A 13,250-nucleotide genomic window follows, 5' to 3' on the forward strand; every position below is an offset into this window, starting at 1 on the left:
ACATATTATTAAAGAAGGAATCTTGGAGCATCATGAAGGAAGAAATAACAGTGGACAGATCAGAGATATGGATAGAGAGAAAATGAATCAACCACTCTTTGCTGCTGTAAACGTAAAATGGTACAGCCTCTCTGGAAAATTGTTTGGCAGTTTCTAATAAAACTAAACATGCTATTACTTATAAGACCCAGCAACTGCACTTTTGGCATTCATGACAGAGAAACAGAAATTTATATTTACACAAAAATCAATACATCAATGTTCACAGCACTTTACTTGAAATATCCAAAAACTCAGAAAGAAAAAAAACAAATTTTCTGCAATGTATGAATTTAAAAAAAAAAAACATCTCAGAAAGAAAAAAAATAAATTTCCTTCAATGTATGAATTAAAAAAAAACACACTGTGTGTGTATACATACACACACACCATGGAAAACTCTTCATCAATAGGAAGGAACTATAAGGAAATAAAAATTTATATTTACACAAAAGTATGTACATGAATATGTATAGCTGCTTTACTCCTAAGAGCCAAAAACTGAAAAAAAAAATCCAGATGCCCTTCAACAGGGGAAGAGTTAAAATGTTGTATATCCATAGCATGGAATATTCTGCAGCAGTAATAGTAATAAACTGTTGACACATGCCACAAACTGGATGACTCTTCAGGGAATTAGGCTGAGTGAAAGAAGCCAATCCCAAAGTTATATGGTATGTTATTCCACTTATATAACAATCTGAGACAAAATTATAGAAACAGAGAAGAGATCAATGGTAGCCAGGTGTTAGCGATGGGTCTTGGAGAAAGCAAAGCCTGGTTGTGTTTGTATAAAAGCAGTAGCAAGGGACCCTTGGGTGATGGTAACGATCTCTACCTTGACTGTGGTGTACTCTCTCACTGCATAGTGCTAAATACACACATGAAAGTGTACACACACATACACGTAAAACTGGAGGCACCTCAATAACGTCTGTGGGTTGTATCAATGTCAGTATATGGGTTGTGACACTGTACCAGTGTTTTGCAAGGTGTAGTCGTTGGGAAAAATAAAGCATAAATAGGATCTCTGTGCATTATTTTTACAGCTGCATGTGAATCTTAAATTATACCAAAAAGTTTTAAGAGCTACAACTGGCTTGTATTAAGGATGTGGATGGATCTAGACTAAACAGTGCTTACTCACAATATGTATCATTTCAAACTCACCAAAATTAGGTGGGGCGGAATGAGATGAAAAGTCAGTACCTAGACCAGTGATACTTCCCAATAAAGCTGGATAATACACTGTTTGAGAGCTGTTTTCCACACCAGTTTCTTCCTTTATTGGCTTTTGTGTAAGGATAAATTTTTCAACCCCTGAAAGAAAAGAACTCTTAATGGTGAATTCTACATGAAATGAAACTATCCTTCAAGTAAAAGGTGAAACAGAAACATTTTGAAACAAAGGAAGACTAAAAGAATCTGTCCCTAGCAGACTTACCCATATGGAGAGTTTAAGGAATATCTTCAAACAGAAAAGAGAGGATGAAAGAAGAAAATTGGGAGCATCAGAAAGAAAGAAAAAGCTATGATAAGAACAGAAATATGAATGTAAAGAAACTGGATCATTGCTGGTAAGAATGAAAAATGATACAACCTCTCCAGAAAACTGGCATTTTCTTACAAAATTAAACATGCTATTACCATAAGACTCAAAAATTGCACTCTTGGAATTCAAGACAGAAAAATTAGAACTTACATTTATACAAAAACCAGTACATGGATGTTCCTAACATCATTACACTTAATACTAAAAACCATAGGGAAAAAAACTAATGTCCTTCCATGGCTGAGTGGTTAAAAACAATTACTGCATATTGAAATCCTGTAAAACTATTCAGCAAAAAAAGGAAGTTTTGTACATGCAACAACGTGGATGAATCCTCAAGGAATTATGCAGAGTGAAAAAAATCCTCATAGTTTAGGTACCATAAGATTCCTTTTGTATAATATTCTTGAAGTGACAAAATTATAGAAACCAGTGTTTGCCAGGGGCTAGGGAATGAACAATGGGGAAGGAGAGGGTCATCTAAGAGAGGTGGGAGTGGCTATAAAGGGGCAAGAAGAGGCATCCTTATGGTAATGGAAATGTTTCTACATCTTGACGTGGTGGTGGATATTACATCTACTCATATGATGAAATCAGACAGAAATAAATATAAACACATACAAATTACCACAAGTAAAACTAGGGACATCTCAATAACATCTGTGTATTATATCAATGTCAATACCTGAGTTGTGATATTCTACTAGTTTTGCAAGATGTTATCATTGAGAGAAAAGGGTCAAGTGTAAAAGGGGTCTTTTAATTATTTTTTTTTTTTTTTTTGGTGAGTTCATTAAATTTAGTTTATTTTTTTTTTCTTATAAATGTATGTGAATCTAAAATTATTCCAAAATAAAAAGTTTAATTTTAAAAAACGGACTACTACTAACTTGCATTAAGGATGCTGATGCGACTAGATTACATAGTGCTACTTATACTATGTATTATTTGAAACTCACCAAAATTGGGTGGGAGGTTGACTGATGATGAACTCGGGCCACTGTCATTTCCTGATATTGAGTAACTCATTGTCTCAGGCTTGTTCTCTAGGCTGGTTTCTGCTACCTCTGGCATAGTTACAGTAAAAACATTTTTTGAGTGCTTAAGAAAATAACTGTCAATCATTAATTCTATATGCAGTAAAACTATGTCTCATTAAGAAATGAGAAATAAATATATTCTTACATGAAGGAAAACTAAAAGAACTTGTCTCTTTGAGCATCAAGAAGAAAGAACAATGGAAAGAGAATAAATATACATGAAGAAAAATTATATCACATATATATTATGGGTAGAAGGAAAAATTACACAGCTCCTCTGAAAAATAATTTTAGCAGTTTCTTATAAAACTAAACATGGAATTACATGTGACCCAGAATTGCCCTCGTGAGCATTCATCTCAAAGAAATGTAGATTTATATTTATGTGAAAGCCGGCAAAGGACTGTTCATAGAGCTAAACTTATAACAATGAAAAATAGGAAATATCCCAAATGTCCTTCAATGGGTGAACAAATAAACAGTTACACACCCATACCATAGAATACAACTCAACAATAAAAAGGAAGAAACTCTTGATACAAGCAATGTGTGTGTGCATGTGCTCAGTCGTGTCCAACTCTTTGCGACCCCATGTCCTGTAGCCCACCAGGCTCCTCTGTCCATGGGATCTCCCAGGCAAGAATACTGGAGTGGGTTGCCATTTCCTCCTCCAGGGGATCTTTCCACCCCAGAGACCAAACCCATGTGTCCTGTGTCTCCTGCATTGGCAGGTGGATTCTTTACCACTTGAGCCATCTATGTTCAGTTAAAAAAAAAAAAAAAGCCATGCCCAAAAGGTTCTATAGTACTTATGCCATTTAAATAACAATATTCAAATGACAAAATCATAGCAAGTCAAATTTGGGCTGGCCTGGGGCAGGGTGGGAGGAAAGGGTGACCAGAAGGAAGTAGCTGTGGTTAAGAAAAGGGCAATATGAAGGGTGTTTGTGGTAATGATGGAAATGTTCTGTATCATGACTCTGTGTGTGTGTGTGTGTGTGCGCGCGCGCGCGTGTGTGTGCGCGTGTGTGTGTGTGTGTTAGTCGCTCAGTCATCTCTGACTCTTTGCGACCCATGGACTGTAGCCAACCAGGCTTATCTGTCCATGGAATTCTCTAAGCAAGAATACTGGAGTGGGTAGCCATTCCCTTCTTCAGGAAATCTTTCCAATCCAGGGATCGAACCCTGGTCTCCCACATTGCAGGCAGATTCTTTACCATCTGAGCCACCAGGGAAGCCCAGAGCAAACACACTGATGCATGAAATAAAATTGCATAGAACTAAATGCACACACACACACACGTGGATTTAATCAATGTCAGTATACTGTTTTTTTTTTTATTTTACTATAGTTTTGCAAGATGTTTTTATTAAGGAAGATAGATGAAGCAAAAATAGGATCTCCATATAATTTCTTACAACTACACATGAATCTAAAATTACCTCAAAATTAAAAGCATAATATATAAAAGAGCTACCATGGAGTTGCATTAAGGAATCTAGATGAAACAGTGCTACTTGCAATGTATATCATTTCAAACTCACCAAAATTGGGAGGAATTAAGTCAGATGAGACAGTATCCTGGCCCCTGACATTTTCCAGTAAAGTTGGGTAATGCATTATCTTAGTGCTGCTTGCAAGGCTGGTTTCTGCTTCTCCTGGTGTTTCTACAAATAAAAAATTTTCAAGGGCTATAATATAAAAATTCTCATCCAGGAATTCCATACTGAGTGAAACTGTCCTTCAGAAAAGAAGGGGAAACAAAGACATTATCGCACAAAGGAAAACTAAAAGGTTTTGTCCTTGGCAGACTTATTCTTAAAGTAAATTTAAAAGAAAATCTTCTACCAGATAGGATATGATGAAAGAAGGACTCATGAAGCATCAACAGGAAGAAAGAACAGGAAGAGAGCAAAAATATGGCTCCAGAGAAACTCATACCTTTCTGGCAGGAATGGAAAATGGTACACCTACACTGGAAAACAGGTGAAAGTACAAAGTGACAGTCGCTCAGTCATGTCTGACTCTTTGCAACCCATGGACTATAGCCCACCAGGCCCTCTGGGCATGGGATTTTCCAGGCAAGAATACTGGAGTGGGTTACCATTTCCTTCTCCAGGGAATCTTCTCAACCCAGGGATCAAACCCTGATCTCCTGCATTGCAGGCAGATTCTTTACCATCTGAGCCACCAGGGAAGCCCAGTAGTTTTTCATAAAATTAAACATGATGTTAACATATAGCGAGCAATTGCACTCTTGGGTATTCATGTCAGAGAAATGAAAACTTCTATTTACACAAAAACCTGTACATGAAGATTCACAGCAGCCTTAGTCCTAACATAAAAACCTGGATTACAAAACTCTAAATTTTCTTAAACAGATGAATGGTTACACTATGACACATCCATACCAAGTAGCAGTACTGAGCAATAAAAAGGAAGGAACTACTGAACAACTTGGTTTAATCTCCAGGGCATTATACTGAGTGAAAAAAGCCAGTATCAAAATGTTATATACTATATGCCTCCAAATATATAACAATTTTGAAGTGACAAAGTTCTAGAGATGAAGAATAGATAAGTGGTTTCTAAGAATTAGGGATAAGGGAATGAAGAGGGCCAGGTCATCAGAGGGTGATGGGCATGGTTATAAAAAGGCAACACAAGTGATCCATGTGATGGAACTGTTGTCCCTTGACTATGGTGGTGGACATACAAACCTTATTACATGATCAATCAGAATAAAACTAAAAGTACAGACACACAGATGAATACAAGTCAAACTGGGAACAGTTGAATATGATCCATGGATTATATCAACATCAATATCCTGGTTGTGATATTTTACCATAGTTTCACAAGATGTTATCACTTTGGGAAATTGGGTAAAGGCTATGACTCTGTATTATTTCTTACAACTACATGTGAAGCTACAATTATCTCAGTATTTTTGTTGTTGTTGTTCAGTAACCCAGTCGTGTCCGACTCTTGGACTGTGAACCCATGGACTGCAGCATGCCATGCCTCCCTGTCCTTCACCATCTCTCAGAGTTTGCCCAAGTTCATGTCCATTGAATCGAAAAACCACTAGCACTAGTTTGCATTGAGGAAGCTTTTTAATCTAGATTACCAAGATGCTATTTAAAATGTGTGCCATTTCAAACTCACCAAAATTGGGAGGGATGCAGAGAGATGGCAAGGCAGTGTCTGGGTTCATGTTGTTATTTATAGCTGAATCTCTCACTGTCTCAAAGTTGTCGTGCAGACTGGATTCTGCTTGTGGAAGATGTGCTGTAGGTTGTGCTAGAGAATCCTGGGCAGATGAGAGATCATTGTTGGCACTTTCATCACCTTCATTGAAAAGGGACAGATAAAAACGCCTAGTTTCTGGGCTGCCTGACTCATGATTCGGCTGTAATGAGCATGCACAGACAATCACGGGAAGTGGTGGACTCTCGCTGCACTCCAGTTGCTGCCGTTCAGGGGATGCTGCTGACTGAAGAGATGTTCCTCCTGCATTGGTCTCAGCATCATTTTCCTGCCTCTCTGCTGGTAAAGATGGGTTATCATCTCCCTGTCCAGGATAAAAGAACAGGATGGGTTAAGGTCCTTTCTTTGGATTCTAGACATTAATTTTTCTATGAGGTATACAGTCAAAACCTTTATGCGTAAATCCAGATGATCTCTAAAATGACACATAGACAGTATAAATCATCTGTGAGTAAAAATAAACATTGAAAAGTAGGTAAAATCATTAATACCTTATTTTCCCTGCAACATCATTTTCCACAGTCAAGTATAAATGCTGAGTTTTGATTATATGATTTTTATTCCTCTTCATACCTACATTTTGATTGCACTTTATACCTTATGGTTACAAACAAAAATATTCAGCATCATGTCTCAAATCTAAACTTTAGCATTCTTCCAACAGAAGTTTAGTTTCCAACCTACTGCTAAAGTATAAATCAGTCTTGCTAATCTCAGACTTATTAGCTCTCTCTCACTTGTAACTGAGTGGTTCTTTAGGAAATATAGGTTTATGGAAGTAGTAAAAATGTTCTAATACTTACACAGGGTGACATCTGTGGTGTCTCCAAAGAACGCCGTATTTCTGAAACTAGTTCACGAAGGCGGTTAATTTGACTATTGATGATTTCAGTAAGTTCTTGCAAATTCTGTTACAATAAAAAAATTTAGTGTTCCTTTCTGGAAAAAACAGTAACATATAAGAAAATACCAATAAACCAAATTTTGACTGCCAGAATCAAAGAAAGTTCTCAAGCCATCAGAAATTTCTTGTTTCCCACTTGATGCCTGGTTGTTGGTGATCCAGAGCCAAGCTGGCTGAGATAAAGCACCCCAACTTCCCACTCAACTACTCCATATCATGCAGGCATTTGAAGAAGCTTGAATACTGGAAAGTAAATGTACCACAATTCCTATAAGCCATCACATTTATGATGGAGTCATTTTACATCAAGGAAGGTGCTTTTTTAGGAAAGAAATGTTCAAATCTGCTAAAAGGCAAAAGAGCCTCTTTCCATACAATGTCAGTATAAACTAACAGGCAGAGAGCGGCCCATTCCAGAAAGAATAGTGAGCCAAATACAATAGATGTTTGGCTTCAAAGTATTTTACAGTCATGCAATTAACAACCTTACAAAACCTTTGAGTACACAGCCCCTCTATGCCAATCAGTATGTAACTGATAAAACCCGAAAAATCCTGAAATACACAGAAATTTCATTCAGGCAAAAATACACTTATACAAAGAGGTCAGAACCACTACCTCATTCATTCATTAATTCAAGTTAAACGTTCATTGGGGGCTTACTACCTGTCAGAACAACTTTGCTAGATGCTGGGAATATGGACACTAAAAAAAAAAAAAGAAATACTCCTGCCCTAAGGAACTTCTATTTTAGCTGAAGAGAGAGAAAAATAGACAATATCAATAAATAAATTGATTAGCAGCCTAGAACAGTGTCCATGCACTGGCAGCATCAGTATCACCCACAGCTTGTCAGAAATGCAAAAAAAAATCCCCCACCTCAGACCTGCTGATACAGGAACTCATCGCTAGGAGAGAGCCCTCCAAGTAATTCTAATGCATGATCAAGTATGAGACTCACTGGCTTATTACACTGGGATAAATAGCACAGGGTCTAGGGGGACAAGGTTGAGTTCAAATACTAGAGTTCTACCGCTTATTAGCTCTATGAACTTGGGCACTTAACTTCTCTATGCTTCAATCTTCTCATATGTAGAATTGGGGGTAAAAATCTCAAAAGTTATCCTGAGGACAAAATGAGGTAATGGAGTCTTATACTGATATTAACATAGTAATTATAGTACATAATAACCAGTCCAATAATGCTCATCTATTATTATTATTACTACCAGTGCCATGACACAAGTAATAAGTGTGCACAGAAAAAATGGGACCCAATCCAGACTGGCAGTTATGGTAGGCTTTTCAGAGAAGGAAATGACTATGTTGAGAATTAAAAGGTGAGAAACTATTTGCTTGGTGAGGATGCATGGAAGGGCATATAGAACAGAAAGAACAGAAAATTCTAAAAGACCAGAACATGAATTAGCATAATATATTTAGGGAACTATCTATGGCTTAATACAAAATGTGAAACTTAGAGGAAAAAGCATTGGGGAAGAAAGCTGGGGAGGCAAGTAGTGCCATTTTGAGATTTTCACCCAATAGAAACTCAATCATGGGAAAGACATGAGGCAAACTCATCTTTAGAAAAGATTAAAATGCAAAATGGTGAGGATCTGAATCAAAGATGTGGTGGTTATGATGTACAAGAAACTGTTTTGAGTGATATTAAAGAAAGAGAATCCTTAGGACTTGGTTAATGGGGGAGAGGGGAAGGAACTAGTCAAAGATAATGTCTGGATTTCCAACTTAATTAAAGACATGATGGTAGTTAACCTGAGAGAGGGAATACGGAGAAAATTATTTTGTACACATTATACCAAGTTCTTCAGCAGGCATTGGCTAGATACATTCATGATTCTGGGGCCATGAAAAGTGGCAGAGGCTAAAGACATAGATTTGGGAATCAGAATTGTATCAAAGCAAAACCTTTGATAGAGAGAATCATTCAGATAGATTTAGACTGAGCAGAGGGGGACCAGTGGACAGCACAATGAACTTACAGGAGAAAGATGTAATTTCAAAAACAGAACAACACTTTTAATAATCCAAATGCTCCTAGACACTCAGGATGATATCACACAATAAAATAAAAATATTAATGCTATAAAACAGTGGCAATCAGAAAATAACAAATTACTGACAATTACAAATATAATTGATTGTGCCCCAAAAATACAAACACAACATCAGGAAGACAAAGACAAGGATATCTCTCAGAATGCTGTACATAGGTCAGAGACAGAAAATGAGATGAACATTAAGCAACACGGATGATGTAAGAGTTGTCACATCCAATTACAAGTCACTCCAGGGACTTTGCTAGTGGTCCAGTGGTTAAGAATCCACCTTCTGATGCAGGGGACGTGGATTCAACCCCTGGTGAGGGAACTAAGATCCCACACACCATGTGACAACTAGGCCCACATGCTACAATTAAGATCGATGCAGTCAAATTAATTAATTTTTTAACAAAATAAAAATTACTCCAGAGGGAATAGAGTATATGGAAAGGAAGAAATGAAGAAAAATTCTATCAGAGCTAAAGAATGGCACAAATATTCAAACTGAAAGGGCCCATGGATATATGGGAAAAAAATAAAGATTCTAAAAGTTTCCAAAGCCAGAGAAAAAATTTCACCTATAAAAAAAAAATCATAATACTAACGGACTTCTCAAGAGCACTTGATGCTAGAATAGAATTTCAATGGGAAAGTAATTTTGAATCTAGAATTGCATACTCAGCATGTGGGACAATTATGGGGAATAAGAGACATAAAAGGACACAAAGAAAATTTCAGATATACAAGGACTGAAAATTCAACTCCTATGCAACTTTCTGTGGGAAAAAAAATGTTTAAAAAGTAGTTACTCAGAGAAAATTGTAAAGAAAGCAAGAGGAGAATCCAAGATGAAGAAGCCATGGGATCCCAGAAACAGCAGGCAGTCAAAAGAAGTACTGAGATGACAGTTATGCCTCTAAAGTAATTGGTGCAAATTATAACAGGAAGGATTTGTTTGCAAAAAATTACGTAAAGAAGAAAGCAGACTCTATTCAACATGGAAATGACTCTGAAGCTCAAAAATCCTAGCAAAGAAATAAAAAGGCATATTTCTCCTTTCAACAAAAGTAGTCAGCAGAAAATCCAAAAGAAATAATCTTCTATAGAAGAAAATATTTAGACAAATAAAAAGTCACTGTTCAAATAAATCCAACTAGAATATGACATGATTTTGAGCGCTGTTGGAAGACAGGAGAGAATCCGCTGACCTTGATGCTTAGGACCCTGACTAGTAGAAAATTAGCAACTTAGCAACTTATAAGATTATATTTCTTAATTAATTCAAAATAGATTAAAGACTTGAATGTAAGACCAGAAACAATAAAACTCTTATAAGAAAACATAAGCAGAAAGTACCTTGACATCAGTCTTAGCAAAGTTTTTTGGATATGATTCCAAAGGCAACAGCAACAAAAGAAAAAATAAACAAATGGAACTATATCAAACTAAAAAGAAAAAAAAATTCTGCACAGTGAAGGAAACCATCAACAAAATAAAAAGGCAACCTATTGAAGGGGAGAAGATATTTGCAAATTATGTATCTGATAAGAGGTTAAAAACTAAAACATATAAAGAACTCATAGAACTCAACAAAAAACAACAAACTGATTAAAAAATGGGCAGAGGACTTGAACAGATTTTCCAAAGACATACAGATGCCCAATAGGCACATGAAAATGATGCTCAACATTTCTAATCAGGAAAACACAAATCAAAACCACAACATGATATCATCTCACAGCTGTCAGAATGGCTATTATCAAAAGGACAAGAAATAATAAGTGTTGGCAAGGATGTGGAGAAAAGACAACCCTCCGTGCTTTTGGTGGGAATGTAAATTGGCACAGCCACTATGGAAAATAATATGGATGTTCCTCAGAAAACTTAAAATAAAAATACCATATGATCCAGCAATTCCACTTCTAGGTATCTGTCCAAATAAAATGAAAAACTAATTTGAAAAGATACATGCACCTTTACGTTCACTGAAGCACTATTTACAATAGTCAAGATATAGAAACACCCTAACTGCCCATCAATGAATAAAGAAGATGTGGTATATATACAGACAGTGGGAAAGTACTCAGGCGTAAAAAAGAATGAAACCTTGTCATTTGTGACAACATGGATTGCTAAGTGAAGTAAGTCAAAAGAAGACAAACACCATGATTTCACTTACATGCAGAACCTAATAAACAAAACAAAAGTCACAGATACAGAAAACAGTTGGTAGCTGCCAGAAGGGAGTGTTGTTGCAGGGTGGGCAAAATGGGTAGAGTGGATCAAGGGATACAAATTTCCAGTTATAAAATAAATCATGGAGATGTAATGTACAGCATGGCAACTCCAGCCAATAACGCTGTACTGCAAATTTGAAAGTAACATAAGAAAAGTTGTCATCATAAGAAAAAAAATTTGTAACTGTATGGTGACAGATGATAACTAGACTTATTATGGTAATCATTTTGCAATGTATAAAAATGTTTAATCATTACACTGTACACCTGAAATTAATATCATGTTGTATGTCAATTAAGCTTCAGTTAAAAATAAAGATATATGTTTCCCTATGAGGCCAAAGATACCATTTGTTTGTATAGAAAATAATGTTTATAAAATCCTAGCACTGTATGTACTGATTAATTTTTATTTCTGTAAATAATTTGTATCTAAAACATGGAAGGCTTAGTAATAGTTTACAGAGCAGAATTTATATATTTGTCAGTGTTAGGAATGTGAGAAATGAGCATTAGAAAGAAGATAAATGGAGGACAGTGTATGGAATGGAAATGTCTAATTCTTATACAATGGGGTGTGATTACAGTTAAAAGACTGCTGTCTAAAGCTGACAGAACAGGTAATATAAGTTTAATAGCAAAAACTAACAGAGAGCAATAAACTATAAATTCAGTATAACTAATTTCAGAGTGGGGAAGATGAAAGAGCTAAATTCCTAATTTTTCAAAGTGATAAGTTAACAGTTAACACCAAAAGTTAACACAAAAAGAAATAGGGTGTATTATTTGTATAATGATAGAAACTACAAGAAGAATTTAAAATAGACTGTTAAAAGTGGTTACCTCCAAGGTATAGGGCCAAAGGTGGAGAAGAAAAGACTTTCATGTTTCATTTAAGCCATTCTCTATTCTTTAATTTTTCATTTAAGCCATTGTCTATTCTTTAACTTTTCTTTGAACTGTGTGTATATGTTTTACTTTTATGATTAAGAGAGCTAAAAACAGGAAGTCAGGCGCTTAGATAACATAAATGACATTTAAAGAACTGGGTTATAAAGATAAGCAGAGAGAGAAGATGACAGCTAGAGAGGGATAGGAGGCCAAAAGAAGTGATTTTAAAAAATAACAGTGGGAGAATGAATATGCTGAGAGTGACAGAGACAGAGGCTGAAGATCCAGGAAAGAGGAGGGTGATGGATGAAAGGAGGTGTCTGAACACAGGGAAAGAGGATCAGATGCAGAAACCAGAGGAAGTGATAGTGTTAGCCTTACAGGGGGAACCCTTTTCCCCCTCCAGTGGTCAGGAAGGAGGTTGGCAGAGATGGAACTAGGCAGGTTTGTGGGCTGTGAGAAGAATCGGGACTTGGAGGGGATTTCTGCTCCACGCTTCACCATTTTCTCCATGAAATAAGCGAGAAGGATTGGGGTTGTCTGAGGGTCACCAGTCCCCAGCAGAGGTCCTCCCCTCTGCTTCCCAGCCTGGCTGGACAGGGCTGGGGTTTTACTAAAGGGGATGCTGGGAAGGATAAAAAACAACAGGTGGAAGTGCTGCCCCTCGTGGCCTAGACCGGGAAGGGAAGGCGCTGAAGACAGGAGGGAGCCGGCACAGGAGGCGAAATGGAGAGGATCCCCCAGGGCCCACTGCAGGGCTGTGACTCTGAAACCTGGGCGTGTCTGATGGGAGATGCTCCATCCCACCGCGTCTTGCACAATCGTTCAGAAGGTCCTGGCAGAGCCCTGTCAACCTCATTCATCAACCTCGTGGATCCTGATGTAAAGCAGGCTGGGCTAGCACTGCTCAAAATCAGAACTCCCTACTTAGCCCCTACGTTCCTGCTCTCTGTACATCCTTCCCCAGAAGACACCAAAAGTCCCCTTTACGTGTTCCACTTCTGTTCTCAATAGTGATAATGATAAAGACTCTCATAAACACTTCTTACTTTTCAAAGTATGTTAGTTCATTGTATCAAAGAAATGTTACATGTTAAGAAACATTTGTTATAAATGTTCATTATTGCTAGGGTATGCAGCTCACAAAATCCTTGATAGTTACATACTTCTATCAGTCTCCACCAATATGTCAATTTTTACAAAATCCCCTCAAAATTATATAAGATATACTCATTAAAAAAACAGTGGTG

At 36.9% G+C, this 13,250-nt stretch overlaps 1 protein-coding gene across 1 annotated transcript in view; it reads right to left on the minus strand.

The window, feature by feature from the left end:
• The window catches only part of BEND2 (BEN domain containing 2), a 35,305-nt gene extending 22,801 nt beyond the window's left edge, over nt 1-12,504 (minus strand). Inside the window, exons 1-7 of the mRNA XM_070366623.1 lie at nt 12,382-12,504; nt 7,693-7,800; nt 6,706-6,810; nt 5,801-6,206; nt 4,177-4,299; nt 2,551-2,721; nt 1,210-1,359 (exon numbers count right to left, since the gene is read on the minus strand). Of these exons, the coding sequence (XP_070222724.1) occupies nt 1,210-1,359; nt 2,551-2,721; nt 4,177-4,299; nt 5,801-6,206; nt 6,706-6,810; nt 7,693-7,800; nt 12,382-12,504 (1,186 nt within the window). The remainder of the gene's footprint in view (nt 1-1,209; nt 1,360-2,550; nt 2,722-4,176; nt 4,300-5,800; nt 6,207-6,705; nt 6,811-7,692; nt 7,801-12,381) is intronic.
• Between the last annotated feature and the right edge of the window lie 746 nt (nt 12,505-13,250).

This window comes from Bos mutus, chromosome X (genome assembly GCF_027580195.1).
Source record: "Bos mutus isolate GX-2022 chromosome X, NWIPB_WYAK_1.1, whole genome shotgun sequence".
NCBI lineage: Eukaryota > Metazoa > Chordata > Mammalia > Artiodactyla > Bovidae > Bos > Bos mutus.